The sequence below is a fragment of the Rhyacophila brunnea genome, unplaced genomic scaffold, assembly GCF_057557595.1.
Source record: "Rhyacophila brunnea isolate RB1 unplaced genomic scaffold, BYU_Rbru_1.0 scaffold_10, whole genome shotgun sequence".
Classification (NCBI taxonomy): domain Eukaryota; kingdom Metazoa; phylum Arthropoda; class Insecta; order Trichoptera; family Rhyacophilidae; genus Rhyacophila; species Rhyacophila brunnea.
In genome coordinates, this window is record NW_028232752.1 from 36,249,149 (window position 1) to 36,264,360 (window position 15,212).

The following is a 15,212-nucleotide window of genomic DNA, read 5'->3' on the forward strand; positions in this document are numbered from 1 at the left end:
CTCCGAAATAGCAGGTGACTTTTTTTGCTATTAATAAAATAATGTGAAAAGTGCATTAGCAAACTAACCAAGAACTCAGTAAATAGATTTTTGTTTGCTTCAATATATCTGGCGTAGAAATCATTAAAAGTGGAGACAGGGCGAACTTTTTTTTTGTCATTTTGATTTCCTAAGCTCCAATTTTTTATGAATGCCTTCACTTTGTCGTTTTAAATCAGTGAATGCATTAGTGGTCCTTGGATTGATTTATTCACTCAATTTTAAAATTTCAACCAAATAGACAAGTTTAATAACAAAATTATCGTTCCTAAACAAATTTGCCTCAAATTTCAACATTATGATTAATTTGACCCTATTATTTCATTTTTTACGAGATAGCTATTGCGCTTCACAATAGTATAGAAGTGAGGGATTATAAAATTAGTCTCCATATTATTTCCAGAAAGGTTTGCAAACAACCTTTTATATGACTGTTTTTTTGTGTAGTTTATAACTAGCGGCCGTTTTATAAACTATGCATTTGCAAACTGCATACCTTTTTGCTTCTCACGGATTATTTTGGCATTGTTTTTCTTCTATTGGCAAACTTTTTCCGATTTCTCAAAATTATAGTATTTTAGGCGTACTATACCTGTTTTATATCGTACATAGTACGCAGACGAAAATTATAGTACAAATACTATAATTATAGTACGGTTGGCAACACTGACAGAGCCTCCAAAATTATAGTTTTTGTGGGAAAAATATAGTACGCGCTGTCATCTGTTGAAAATTTATAGGTTTTTGTTTCTCAGAAAAAAATAACGGAGAATTTGAGAAACTCCGAGACCCATTTTTATTTAGGTACCTACCAATGTACTATAATAATTATATATTAGAATTATTCCACTTTCAAAATATGGCAACACTGGTGACTAGACTGGACTAAGCATTTATTTTTTAAAAGATTGAACAAGCTGACGTTTTGAAAATGGAATTTTTAATTTACTTTTGCAACACGGATGTGATACAAACAATTGCACCACGGGAAATAAAATGCAAACGCAATTTACTTCGGCGCCATGGTGAGTACCATGTGAGTACCTACTAACTTTTTTATAAATGAGGTAAGTATTAACAATCTATTTTTTAAGCATTTTTTGTTTCAATAGCTTGTATAGCACGGATTTACCATGATCACGATATTAGTGAACCGTTTATCTAACCGTGGCAAAAAAGACATTTGTATAAAGATTCTCCATTTCTCCAGTTTCAGTATACCTACACGGCACAGGAGAAGCCCCAGCCCGAGACGTCTCAACAAGCAATCAGCACGAATCAAAACATTCAGGTAATTAATGAGACATTAAAATTACTTATACGAGGTTTTTTAAAAATATTCTTCACGATAATTTATACACTTTTCCTTTAACTACCTACGTATGTGTTTGAAACAATCTGGAAAGCATTTTTCCCACTTTGCAGAAGGTAACTCCAAACCATGGTTTTTGAATGCACCAACCGCCTCTTCTAGTGTAGAAAATCAATGACCACGCAATTTATCTTTGACTGTCGGGAATAAAAAGAAATCATTCGGTGCCAAATCGGGGCTGTATGGCGAATGACCCATCATTTTCAGAGGGACATTTTCAACTGAGGCGGACGAAACTGGTCCTAATCTATTGATTAAAAGTGGAATAAGTACTACAAAAAATTGCATTTTATTAAATAAAAACAACAATAAAATGCAGTTCCACCATGAATTGACAGTTAACAAAATAAAAAAAAATTACTTAATATTATTTAACATAAGTACTTAATTTTAATCATATTTTGTTTTTTTTTCGTATTTATTTACGTACTTATACCGTGATTTGACATTCGATAAATCCAGCGCTCGAAATAGAAAAGTTTACGAACCGGAGCGCTCGATATTTTATGAAGATATTAACCCTTAACACTCGAGTGCCGCCATATCGGCGGCATTAGAAGTTTCCCGTATTACTCGAGTGCCGCCGTAGCGGCGGCACCGCCTATAAAGTCATTTTTTGTAATATTTTCAGAAATTTTTATAATGCGATTTCAATCAAGTTAGAATGAATAATAATAGGTTATTACATTTATCTGAGAAAGAAGTCGGCAAAAGAATACTGCGTGCCTAATTTCAACATAGTATTTTTATCGGAATCTTCTCTTTTTTTATTCGTAGGTCGTCGCTTGCAAGCAATGTTTTTTTGTCACATAAATTTTATTTATTGAACGTTCCCAGACTTTAGGAAATTTACGAGACAGCCGCTTATATTACAAGTGTATTTGAAGGCAATTCATTTGTATCATATTTACAGTCATAATGGACGATTTACACTCTATAGCCAGTTCTCTACATACCGCTATTTCATTACGATTCTGTGATAAGCCAGGATTACATATTGGAGATTGCTTTGTGAAATACCACACAATGAAGAATTATAAATAAACTAAAAATAAGTACAGTATATTCATTATAAATTTATTTTACAGAATAAAAAAAAAAAATTTTTTTTTACATTTTTTTCACCAATTAAATGTTTTATATTGAAATTATGCTTTGTGCGGGAAAAAGTCTCGAGTGGGTGGTATGTACCTATAAAAAAAATTTCGAGTGGAAAAGGTTAACATAGTTATCAAATTTTGCGTGTATTTTTACATTCATACTTATTTGTTTTCATTGAACTAAGAAAACATATTACACGTCATGTTGTTGGTTAGTTTTTTATAATTCATTAAACCCTGCCTAAACCAAACAATAGTAGTTAAACATATTATATGTTTTATGAAGATATTAACATAGTTATCAAATTTTGTAAAAACACGCCTGTTAGATTTTTTGTTTTATGGTACGAGAGACCTTAACCTTACACAAGGATTAGAAATTATAGCTTAGTAGATTCTAGCACCTACTTGCTTGGACAATTTCAACTCTTAATTTTAATGGTGTTTTCTTTTGTTTACCAGGAGTGGTCTGCCTCTGCCTCGGGCATGCGGTATATGCAGAATGAGTTTCAAGCACCCATACGCGCTAAAGCTTCATGAAGAGCGACACCATCAAAACGTTTGGCCGCATGGGTGCGAATTCTGCCTCAGCTCTTTCAACGTGACCGACGCGAGTCAACCAGGTCCATTTACCCGGATCACCCAAATGTGTTAAGACTCCAAATTTTTTTAAGTACGTTTGTTTGTGCATTGTCATGCATCATATTGTTGCTTATTATTTCGTAAATATAATAAAAAATACTATAATTGCAATGAATACAAAAGCATTTAAAATATGCTTGAATTTTGTCAATTCGATTAACACAGTTTTAGATGTTTTCAAACAAGACCATTTTAAATTATTTTTTACAAACAGCACTAATTTAGTTAGCGTGTGTGTTTGGTAAATTACCCCAAAATTATAAATCCCAAAATATTCAAGACACAGGATATGGACAAACAACTTGGAGTTGTTTTAATGCTTTCCTTATAGGCATTGGTTATTAGCCATTTGCTCAATCCAATGGTTCCAAAAAATACACAATAAAAAAAGAAAACATGGTTAGACATTGAGCATTAGATATTTACTATTACAGTGCTCAAATTGTTCGGGCGACGCAATGTTATTTAATGTAATAATAACATTGTCCTCATAAATTACAAAAATATGTCTGTTATACAAGTATGAGAATTGATATTGTTGGTAATAGTAATACCGTTTGTAGTTACTTTAAAATTATTATTACCATATTTACTTTAAATTAATCTATTAAAATCTGAAGGTTTTAATATGCTACACATAGTATATTGAACAATTTACACATTTATTTCAATCTTCACTTTAATTAAACTGTGATCTTTTATTTTAATTCACTAAACAATTAATGCAATAACAACAAAAGCGACCTACGCGCTGCAGGTCTGACATGGCGGGAGGCGCAGGAGTTGGCGATGGACCGAGGGAAGTGGCGCCAACTCTTGTGCTTGCCCTATGCCCCAATGTTGGGACGTGATAGGGTGGAAAAAAGAGAGAAACAATTAATTTCCGACAGAGATGTCAAATACGTCCAGGTGGACGAATAACAAACACCAATTAATGTTAAGTGGGGATAACTAAACGAAGTTAACAATTAAGAAAAAAATTGTGTTGATTAAGAGCCGAGCCACACCGGGCGACTCTGGTCTCGAGACCAGTCGCCGAGACCAGACCGATATATGCTTGCTTGCGCGACTACTGGGCGACCAGGTGTGGCATGGTCCATATAACTGCATACATCGGTCTGGTCTCGGCGACTGGTCTCGAGACCAGAGTCGCCTGGTGTGGCTCGGCTCTAACATCTCACATGTTGAGTGATACTGAAAAGTGATTGTGGTATTTAATCAGGGTAATATGTGGCCTGTGGTTTAAATGCAGAAAGTGTTGAACAATTGAATAACATTAATATTATGAATTGCTTTGAATTTGTTTATCATCTACAGTATACCTCCTGTTAATTCAAAATCCAAGAGATTTGTATGGTACGAGATAGTAACAGAAAATGATGTTATCTTGTACTTACCAACTTACCTTACCGGTGACAAACTAACCAGTCATACAAATAACCAATGTAAATATGAAATAAAACTAATATATAGATAATCACAAAATGAATGAATCAATAAAATGTTAATTATAATAAAAAATTACAATATAAATGATTGCAAATGACATAGCTTCTAACAGAAGGCAAATGATTTCCAAATTCCTGACTTAGTGTAACAAACGAGTTGCTGTTAACAACTGAACGTAAATATCTGGATTCACTAATGACATATTAAATGGACAACTCACTTCATACCGGCGCGCACGAAAAATTGTGCATGAAAGTCATTCACAGATGTATAGGTAGATGTCACGTGACCATATGACGTATCCATTTCCATTATGCGATACAAGCTTCGAGAATTTATAGTAATATAACCTTTATTGTAATGGCGTATTAGTGTCATGACTCATTGCGTTAGAAACAGATTCTCGGTTACTTACGACTTCTCGGAGATTAGACGCAAGTGAGCCCAGCGCATCACAGGCGACTGTCCAATGGTTTCTGTCATTCAATTGCATTGAATAAACATTCATCAATATCTTAAAATGGCATTTTATAAATAATAAATAATACTAACACATGAAAAGTGATATCCCATCTTTCTTGGAGTGTTTAGTAGATTTTTTTTACATTTTTTTACTAGGCACATTGGCATTTTGTAACACAATAATAACGGTGGAGTCGAAACCTGACAGTCAGAAATTTTGTATGGGCAGACCCAGCGGTGTCGCCAGACCGCTTGCAAGCAGAATGTTCATTTGAGCGTAGGATACCGATATTAAAATATGAATTTCGCCATCCGGCAGACCCGCCACAAAGTGAGTGTCATTTTATGTTCTAGATGATTCGTCCATATTAATGTCATTGGGATTCACAGAAAAAAAATGCAGTACTGTTAGTCAAAATGAAAACTGACACAGTCGGGACAATATATTTCAAAACTAAAAAAGGTTTTAAATATTTGTTCATTGAAACACATTTTATACCATGCTATAAGATAATGCTTATAAAAAACTAAAAATGTATTTCACATGACGATTATGGATTGCGTAAAAAATAATAAAAGATCTGAGTGCCCAGATGAGTCATGATATCATTTATGGGAATTTCCTTTTTGGTTACACTCTGCGGTTTATTGTCAGAAAGTATGCAGGTGTGTTACTATCATAAAACATATCAGATTCTGTGAAAAATAATTTAAATGTATATGCATAAAAATGTTTGTCTTTTCGCTGGGGCAGAGTAGAATTTACGTATAATTATTATGAAATAACACGATTTATAAGACTTTCTGTAAGTAAAAAAGTCACTGAAATTTGAATTAACCAAAGAGATTTGACTCATTAACAAAATAAACAGGGGTGTATTGTAGTAAGGTACATGTGTATTGTATTTGTTTTGAAATAATGTAAAATAGTATCACAACGTAAAATTCGGAAAGTTAGTAAAACATAAACACTATTATTTGAAGACGTCAGTATCGATTTGACTATTACCTATTAGTTCAAAAAAAAATCTATAGTAGATAGAGCAGCACAAAGAATATAATGTATTATGTATGCTGGGTGTATGTATAAATATATTATGTAGTATTTATTTTGGAAGTACCTACTATATTTTCTAGTTTAAAAAAATATACATGCATTAATTAACCACTATTGTGCTCGGAAAGGAAAACCACAAATTCTATTTGTTTGAGGGTCACTTTACTGTTATCAAAACTTCAATGAATAAATTCTTTCTTTTCAGAATGTCTTCTTCTTCTTCTTCCACGGCGCTACATCCCGGGGTGGGATTTGGCCTCCTCCACAACCGCTCTCCACTCACTCCGTTTCAGAATGTACATTTAATAAATTTATTGCACTTAGTTGAAATTATCTACATAAATATTTTAATGTATTATGGGTTGGAGCTATTAAAATATATTATTAATTAAAATTAATGTTGTCCTTTATTTTCCACTTTATAACATAATCACATAACACTTTTACTCGTATACTAATGTAAAGTTTGAATATTATTACTATATGCATTCCTGGTTAGAAGTCCAACTGAAGAGTGTTTTTTTTTATATTACTGCATTGTTGCCATATTTTCAAAGTGGAATTATAGTACCGAGCCTCCAAAATTATAGTATTTCGGCAAAAAATATAGTACGCATTGAATGATGAATACTTTTCTGCATTTTCCAAAAATTACGCGTAAAGTAATTTACGTCACCTTTTTTTTTTAGACAAAAATTCAAATGTAAAGTAATAATTAACGTCTGGTTTTCTTAAACAAAAATTCAAATGTAAGGTGATTAACGTCTCCTTTTTTTAGACAAAAATTCAAATAGAAGGTGATTACTGTCTCGTCTTTTAGACAAAAGTTCAAAAGTTAGGTATTTTAGTTCTCCCGAACAGCTTTAGCGCTATTTTTTATCTATTTTTCCGAATTTTCAAAGTTATAGTATTTTAGGCGTACTATAGGTACCTGTTCAATATAGTACATAGTACGCGGGCCAAAATTATAGTAAAAATACTATAATTATAGTACGGTTGGCGAATTATAGTACACGAAAATATTACTTTCCACTAATGCTACCGCCGGAAAAAAATGTCAGCTGTGATTTTCTACCGGAAATTAGAAAATTGTTTTCAGAATCAAAGACGAGGTTTTTTAAGCTCTTCTTACAACAATCAAATTCTTTGATGCTGTCGGATTTTTCGTCGAAATATTAGCGTTTATATTTAATATAGTACAGAAATGCTAAACTATTGTTTAACTACCTACCTATAGAATATTAATTCTTCTTTTTCTTTAAGACGTAGATATATTTAGTAGAAACGAGATTTTTCCAAAGAGATTGCCCAACCTCTTCGGATTTTTTCTTGTTTGAAAATATTTTGAGAAATTTTGCCAACCCAATCTTCAGCAGAGTTTGAAACTATAAAATTACACTCCGGATCGTAAAATTTTCCATTTCGAGCGCTGATTACTAAAACGAATTGGGTATATTCTATACTTATCGACCGCTAAAGTGATAAATGTTATCACTTTATCATATTTATGTACATATTGAGGTATTATAACTGTTACAATAAGACGCGCTTCGCGTCTATTCTATACACAAGATTGCTTTTCGGCCTATACGGCAGCTATCTAGGGTAGGTTTGTATCGAAACATCAACAATTATTGTAACAATTACCATAAATTAGTTGTATTTGTTACAATACGTGCTATGTTTTAACACCACTTCTCTTGGCTGTGTTAACTTTAGAGCGAGATAGACAGTTTTGACTGTTTAGACGGCTAACTTATTGTAACAATAATATAATACCTCAATAAATAAATATGATAAAGTGATAATATTTATATAAGTTAAATATATAAGTAATAATTTTATGTAAGTTCGTCATTCGGTTCAACTTTTCTAGGAAATAATTCTAACTTATCTAGGAACATACTCTGCTCCTGAGGTTTCAAAATTTTGTGTATTCAACAATATCATTATTTTTTCATTAGGTACTTTGAGAAGAGTTGAGATATAGACCGGTGGAAATGAAATGGGAAGCTGTGTAGAAAAGCTAGTAGGTATATTAATATAGATACATAATATTTTATATATGATTGAGACAGCTGCATTGCTAGAAATTTAGTGTACCTACCTAATTTTAATTAAATAAAAATAAATTATAATATACTTAGTGGGTAGATAAGTACCTACCTACATAATAATAATGATCAGGACCGATTTCGTCCGCGAGGAATATTGTTGATTGATGATGACGTCAATGACGTTCCGTAAGTGTAGGCAAGTCATGCATTTCTTCATGCAGGAGGGTCATGTCATATAGGATGCGGCAAGAATTATGGAAAGAGAATAACGCAATTTTTGAGGGTAGCTTGCGTAGAAGAAAGATGTTTTTCAATATTGGTACAGGCAAAATATGCATACTCTAAACGTCGGTAGACAGAAGTTTAAAGATTTTTACTGCACCTGTTTGTTTGACAGGGAGTGAGGCAAAATAAAATATAGCTAAGCAAGTGATAAATTTTTACATACAATTTGAAACAAAAAATGCTGAGAAGCGGCGTTTTAATTCTGTGAATTGGCGGCAATTTACCCAGGGACGTCACTGTCAGTTATTAATTAATGATGTGGAATAATATGTAGGTAGGTAATAAATATTTACCCACCTATATTTATTTTAATTAAACATAATATCAATACACTTAATGTCTCTCTACCAATAATATTATTGATTGACAGTAGGTTACCGCCATTGAAGAAAGTTGGGCAATATAATAATTGTGTATAGTATTGTTACCAGGTAGTTGTAAGTAGGCGCAACTAATAAAATAAATTGTTGTATAATACATCCGCTAAGCAGCAAACCACGCGAAAGCATGGCCCAACAAGGGGGGGGGGGGGGGGGTTGACAGGGCTCTAATCTGGGGGCCCGATGTGGCGAGTCGACCAGATATGTGAGATAAACACACATCACAAATTTGCTGTCGCCTGTGGCGCTATTTTACTTCAACACTGTTATTATATTAAAATATGTGGTTGCGTGATAACATTTTGAATTATGGAGTTGTCGATACTCGACAACTCCATAATTCAAATGGATGTGGTAAAAATACACCCTAATATTACTGAGTACACCATTTAGAAAACACTACTGTAAAGCGTCACACTGACCTTACCCTTAGCGATAGATGGGGGGCCCGCCAAAGATCCTAGCCTGGGGGCCCGTTTCAGGATGTGGGGGCCATGCGCGAAAGTGTTGGGCTTGAGGGGGATAGATTGGTTTCTTTTCGCATCTTGGGGCTCGAGGGACCCTTGTAAAATAAAAAATAAATAAAAATAAAATACTGGGACGGCATTTTTCTCCTGTTTACGGCGTCTACTCAAAGACGCTTCAAGGCAAAGAGCCGAGCTTTGATTGCCACCGTCTTCTATGTTTTGTCTCGAATTAGTATATGTATAATTAGTATATAACGAAAAATAAAGTCACAAAAATAGCGCAGCCGCGATCGGCGCTTCGGGAATAACGTGTAAACCCGCGCCCCGTAATTTATTTTATTTTCTTTCGAATTTGGACAACCAGCATTCAGAGAATTAGTAGGCAAAGCATGGTTCCATGTTTAATAATTTTAATCGTCAGGGCTTAATTTATTTAAATCATAAAGTTTATTAACCTTTAGCGTCGACGTTTAGAATAGGCAAACATTTTTAATGCCGCAGGCGAAAACCACTATCCTCTCCACGAAACCTAATTTAAAAGTTGTTTTTCTTTAATTGCGTTAACTGTCAATTCTTGGTGGAAACGCATTGTATTAATCATTAATTTAATTAATTTGCAGCGTAAACAGTTGGTACAAGAGTATGTTACAAGAGAGTGATGTTACAATACTTATGATAATGTTCCGAGGTCCGAACTCGGTAGAATCGAATGCTGAGTGGGATAACTGACAGGAAGCTTACTGAAAGGACGGAGATTATGATTGATACAAATAGGTATTTAGACTGAGCACCTAATCAACTATGACCTGCTAAATGCATGAATATTTGGTAAATTGCGAGTCATTGCTGATGAAGTTTGCAATTGAGAAATCTGCTGGCCTCTGCATTATTACACTTCGATGTCACGCGTGTAGAATATGCTGACTGTAGATGCGACTATTGTGCGATAGTTGAAAATGATTTGCTAATTATTCTTACACTGTCGAAATAATGCTGAGAAGGCCCGAAGTCATTGACCACTACAAATAGAATCCGTAAAACCCTTATCGAGTATCTACCTAGTATATTTCGAAGACGCCTATTGTTCAACATGTAGGTAGGTAGATATTTTCTTACGTAGGTAATCTATTTTGCCCACCACCGATTTTAATATTATGGATATAATTCATTATATTCCAGTTAGTTGGTTCCTAATATTAGGTATCACCGGTCTTTGGTGAATATTTGAAAGAAAAACGTTTAAAGCAAGGAAAATTTTGAAGGGGCTTCATTAAGACTGAAAATTCTTTTTTGTGTTTTTGAAACTTCCTTAGTCAGCGATTTTTTAATGCTTCGCGGTCTCATTAAATTTTGCCAAAAGCGAAATCTAGACCCTTAAACAATTGATATGTACGTAAGTAGGGTGTCGTTAGTACCTACTGGAGAACTTAAAACGTCGCCAGAAAATTACTAAAAATAGGATGGTCGCAAAGAAGCCATTCACCGTAATTATGTATATCAAATTTAATTTAAGGGCACACATGCTTACCTAGAGTTTCTGTTTTTTCATTTAAAGTTGAACTATGACATTGAATACTAGGTATGATTTTTAAAGTGAAAGTGATATTATGTTACATCTCTTTTACGCATGCTAATATGATTAAAAAGTTATTCTTTCTCTTTCTGTCACATTCGAATTTGATTACCGAAGTTTAAACATTTACTATGCGTATTAGCTGACGTGCTTCGTCGTTTACAAATTATAACATAAATTTAAAAAATATATGTATTTATAATATTAAATATATTTTATAATGTACACAGATTTTTTTAACAACTATATTATATATACTTTTATTTATTTGTCGCATATTTAAAATGTTCTTGCTATATTAAAATCTTTTTTTTAGCCGGCCAAATAAATCCGTATTTTTGGCCATAGACTAATATAAAAATCTCTCTCCTGTCAAATATTATGTTTGCAAATTGCAAGGTACCTAAAACAATTGTGTTTTATATCAGGAATAAGAAACACTATCTGTAAGTACAATATTATGTTATTTATTACTATCGTAGTATTCTGTGTGTTTTGCATATATTATTCAAGTGTTTATTTATTGTTTTCTTAGTCTATACATACTTTCAATGTTTCATAATTCCGACGTAATACAATCCTTTTTTTGAGGTTAGTTACATTCATTCCAGAATTATATAAAACCTGTGATTTCATATATATTTGTTTGATATAATCTAAGGCGTTCTAGTTGTTATTAAACATGTTACCTACCTGATTACTTTATTTTAGTTAATCAATCTTTTTTGATGCTTTGTATTATCACTAATCCGTTTTAATTACCACTCTTCAAACAGTCGCCAACTATAAAAGATTAAAAATCACACTATTAACAGTTCCTATGTTATGTTTTTTGCAGATGGAGAAAATGTCTACCGAGATCTTTGCTTGTCGACGGTTTCATATGAATAAGATGGAATGAAATAAATCTTTTAATTAATAATGAAATAAATCCAACTTTCGGCGTACGTTTCGAACATGGCGTGATTTATGACGTCGACCATCAAGCATATACACCCATTTTATAGATTTAATAGTACAATTACACAAGGTAAATATAAAGTGACTAATGTTTAAAAAATAAAACAATTTTATAAAAACATTTTTGCACTAAATTTATTATTATCGATAATGATATAAAAGTTGCTATTTTGATTCGTAATATAAAATATAATATAATTGTGCATATCAGTTACTTGTATCATATTAGGTATGTCATTTGGTAGAGCTTACTCTCCAAGTCTTGTCTTTTTCAGCCTCAATATCACTTTGATATTAGAAAAATTGTCTTTCCAACACCAATGAAAGGTGCATGTATCTATACACACACATTTCAAAGGCTTTAAGTTTTCTAGATGCTGTATATTAATTACTTCTTCTCTTCGGCTATATCCGCATCTTAGTTGCAGCATATGGATACAATGCGGCGCCTCCAAGAATCTCTGTCACTCTAGTTTTTTTGCATCGTTCCAGGTCATACTAGCAGCCCGTAACTCCGCCAGATATGCTATATAGATAGTATTTAGTGGCCATCCAGGACGCCGGAATCCGGTTGGCTTGAAGAACAGGCAAACCAGATTGGGATTCTCTTCAGGCACTCGCAGCACGTGGCCGGGCCAGGTACAAAGTTGCGTATTCACTCTCAGCGTGATGGGAGGCTATTTGGTGCGTTCTTTTATCTCCCGTTACTTCTAAAATTACCGCACACCCAGTATCCGTCGTAAACATCTGTTCTCGAAGCTCAGTATACGGTTGCTCGGAGCCTTTGTAAGGTGCCATGACATAAAAACTAGTAAGATATTTAAAATAGCTGCTAGAATGAATACATTGTTGAAAGGAAATGAAAACTGATATTATGATATATCAATTAATTTGTCCATCTGAAGTTGTAGATATCAGTTAATAATTATGTGTTATACCAGTAATTAAATGCTGACTTCAAATGAAAATTGACAATTAAATATTGAAATAATATATTACCAGTTTTGATTTTTTTAAGTACTATACTATATCCATGGTTCATATTACAATGTCATAGTAAAACTTAGAAGAATAAAATATGTCGTAAGACGAAATCAATCTTGGGGTTTTAATATAAGTTAAATAAATAGTACACAGCTAATTTGTTATTACTTTGAATACATGCCATGTCTTTACATCAATAAAAAACAGAAAAACAATTTAATAATGTATAAATATTTATATAAGACTTAACAACGGCTGACATCTAGTTAGACACGATGAACTCCATTTAATTTCCTCTTATTTTAAAATTCACCAAGATATATCCTAATAAGTAGGTAAGTATATTACATTTGTACATATAATAAGTAAATCAAGTACTTAACATAAATAATTATACTGTAAAATTAAATTACAATTGAAGCAGTATATATGGACCCCACAGAGTAATTAACAATATAATAATTTATATAATTATATCGGGTATATACTATATTGACACATTTTAATGAAGTCTATTTTTCTTGGTACCTACGTTCAATGATAAATGTTGTTTTATATTGTAACATAAACAATGGTAATATGCATTGATCTTTCTGATTTTTAAACTGTGATATCTATTTTATATATCTATTGATTTCTATGTGTATTATTGATACATTATTTATTTCAAATACAATAATTTCAAAACTAACAGTAAATAATATATAGAAAGCGTCATGTTGTTTAGTTGGAAAATCTACTAGGAAATTCCATCCAATCCAAATCCAATTTTTACCAGGTGGGTACTTGTAGGTCAGTTATTTTTGGAATAAAATGAATCCCTTAAAAAATATGAAATAAGAATAGAATGATAAATATTTGTGAAAATTTACCAAATCAACATGTTTAACGTGAATATTTTCACACTAAAATGATAAATATTGTTAAGAAAATATACACAAACAGTTCATTCAGAAGTTATGACGTTTAAAAGATCCCGCGAGTTAACTCGTGCGTGGCACTGATCAGTTATGAGGTGATATCAGTTATAATCATTTATGAGGAATGGTTATAAGCCATTGGCACAACCAATTTGGTTTTTGACCTTGAGAACAAAATGTACTTTTTACACGGAACCAAATCCCACGGCTGCAGAGACGAATGCTTATACAAAATATGGCACAGTGGAATCGCCAGCAAAATCTGTAGGTATCATTATTTAGATGTAAGTATACATATTATTTTGAATTTCATAAAATTACACTCGTTCTAGGTGTCTCGTAACAGTAAACTATATTAGTAAATTAGATATATCTTGATGAACTATAAAATAGTGATGTAATATAGACTTGTTGAAAATATATTAAGCATAATAAAATTTAAAATAAAAATTTAGAAATTCAGCCTTTCTGGTTCTCTAATATTCATAGATCTACTGGTTCTGGGATCTACTATTTCTGGCAGTAGACAATTCATATAAAAGTGATATATCTTTTTTCAATCGTTTCAATCCAAAATGTCTCGTCTTTTTTGATTAATTCTATTTTAACAGGAAAATTATGTCCCGTCCAAACTCCAAATAAACAGACATCTTTCTTAGTAATATGAAGCTGCCCCTGAATCTGGAAGTACCAATCGTGATTTTTATCTATTACCATATTCCTGTCTTTATCTACTTTCCAAAATTTAATTTTTTTCTGTACAATAGCTTCATCTGCACTTATTCCAGCAGCTGAGAAAGGACATTTTATTTCAATAATTGTATCATCATCGCTGATGCCATCTGGCGTTGCACCGATAAAATCATACACATCATCGATAAACAATCCACATCTCTCAATCTTAATTCGTTCTTGTACACTAAGCTGTTGTAAAGCTATTGATTCATTTTCTTTACCATATTTTACCGCTTTCACGTTGGCTAATGATTGGCTATATAATAAACTTTTTACCAAAGGCCCAAATTTTGTATTTTCTCGCCGCTTACACACCTTTCCAAAAACAGAGGCAGTAAGAAGGTTTCGTCGCCTTTCTAGCCATTCTGCACATTCAGATTGTAATACAGTGCGTCTTTCTATATCCCTCCTCTCATAGTTTGTTAGTTTGAGTTTTTTCAAAAAAGTTTCTTTTAACAATTATTGATATTGATTTTTGTCCATATCAGGTTTTTGGCAACTCTATCCATAATCTGGATTAGATAAAGGAACAGAATGTATTGGTTTTCGCCAAGGTTTTCCTATTTTCTTTTTATTTATTTTCAACCTTCTTGATTCTAAGCGATTTATGAAGGCTTTTGGGCTATTTTTATAAACTTGTTTTTGAATTGTGCAATGTAACTTATTTGTATTAAATGCGATTACCGCCGCTGCACATCGTCCCATGTACGATTGTCTTTGAGAGTAGTTA

At 32.6% G+C, this 15,212-nt stretch overlaps 1 protein-coding gene and 1 long non-coding RNA gene across 4 annotated transcripts; both read left to right on the forward strand.

The window, feature by feature from the left end:
• The first annotated feature begins 658 nt into the window (after nucleotides 1–658).
• Nucleotides 659–6,484, forward strand: LOC147079167 (uncharacterized). 3 transcript variants are annotated; one of them, XM_085953922.1, is made up of 4 exons: nucleotides 659–1,064; nucleotides 1,250–1,330; nucleotides 2,974–3,184; nucleotides 6,327–6,484. In XM_085953922.1, exons 1-3 carry the CDS (start codon nucleotides 1,036–1,038, stop codon nucleotides 3,164–3,166), a joined length of 303 nt encoding a protein of 100 aa, XP_085810048.1. In that variant the 5' UTR covers nucleotides 659–1,035; the 3' UTR covers nucleotides 3,167–3,184; nucleotides 6,327–6,484. The 3 variants fall into 3 exon arrangements, 2 of the variants coding, with proteins under 2 accessions (XP_085810048.1, XP_085810056.1); XR_015071468.1 differs by having other exon boundaries at nucleotides 662–1,064; nucleotides 2,974–3,084; XM_085953930.1 differs by having other exon boundaries at nucleotides 664–1,075; nucleotides 2,974–3,084.
• Nucleotides 6,485–10,816: 4,332 nt separating this feature from the next.
• On the forward strand, nucleotides 10,817–13,022 carry LOC147079168 (uncharacterized). The gene is made up of 4 exons (XR_015071469.1): nucleotides 10,817–10,889; nucleotides 11,200–11,329; nucleotides 11,722–11,913; nucleotides 12,336–13,022. It is a non-coding gene; the product is annotated as an uncharacterized LOC147079168 (long non-coding RNA).
• The last annotated feature ends 2,190 nt before the right edge of the window (nucleotides 13,023–15,212 follow it).

Coding starts and splice junctions, on each gene's coding strand:
- LOC147079167 (XM_085953922.1), top strand. CDS start 1,036: ATGCAAACGCAATTTACTTCGGCGCCATG. Junction 1,065..1,249: donor CAATTTACTTCGGCGCCATG/GTGAGTACCATG, acceptor CCATTTCTCCAG/TTTCAGTATACCTACACGGC. Junction 1,331..2,973: donor GCACGAATCAAAACATTCAG/GTAATTAATGAG, acceptor TTTGTTTACCAG/GAGTGGTCTGCCTCTGCCTC.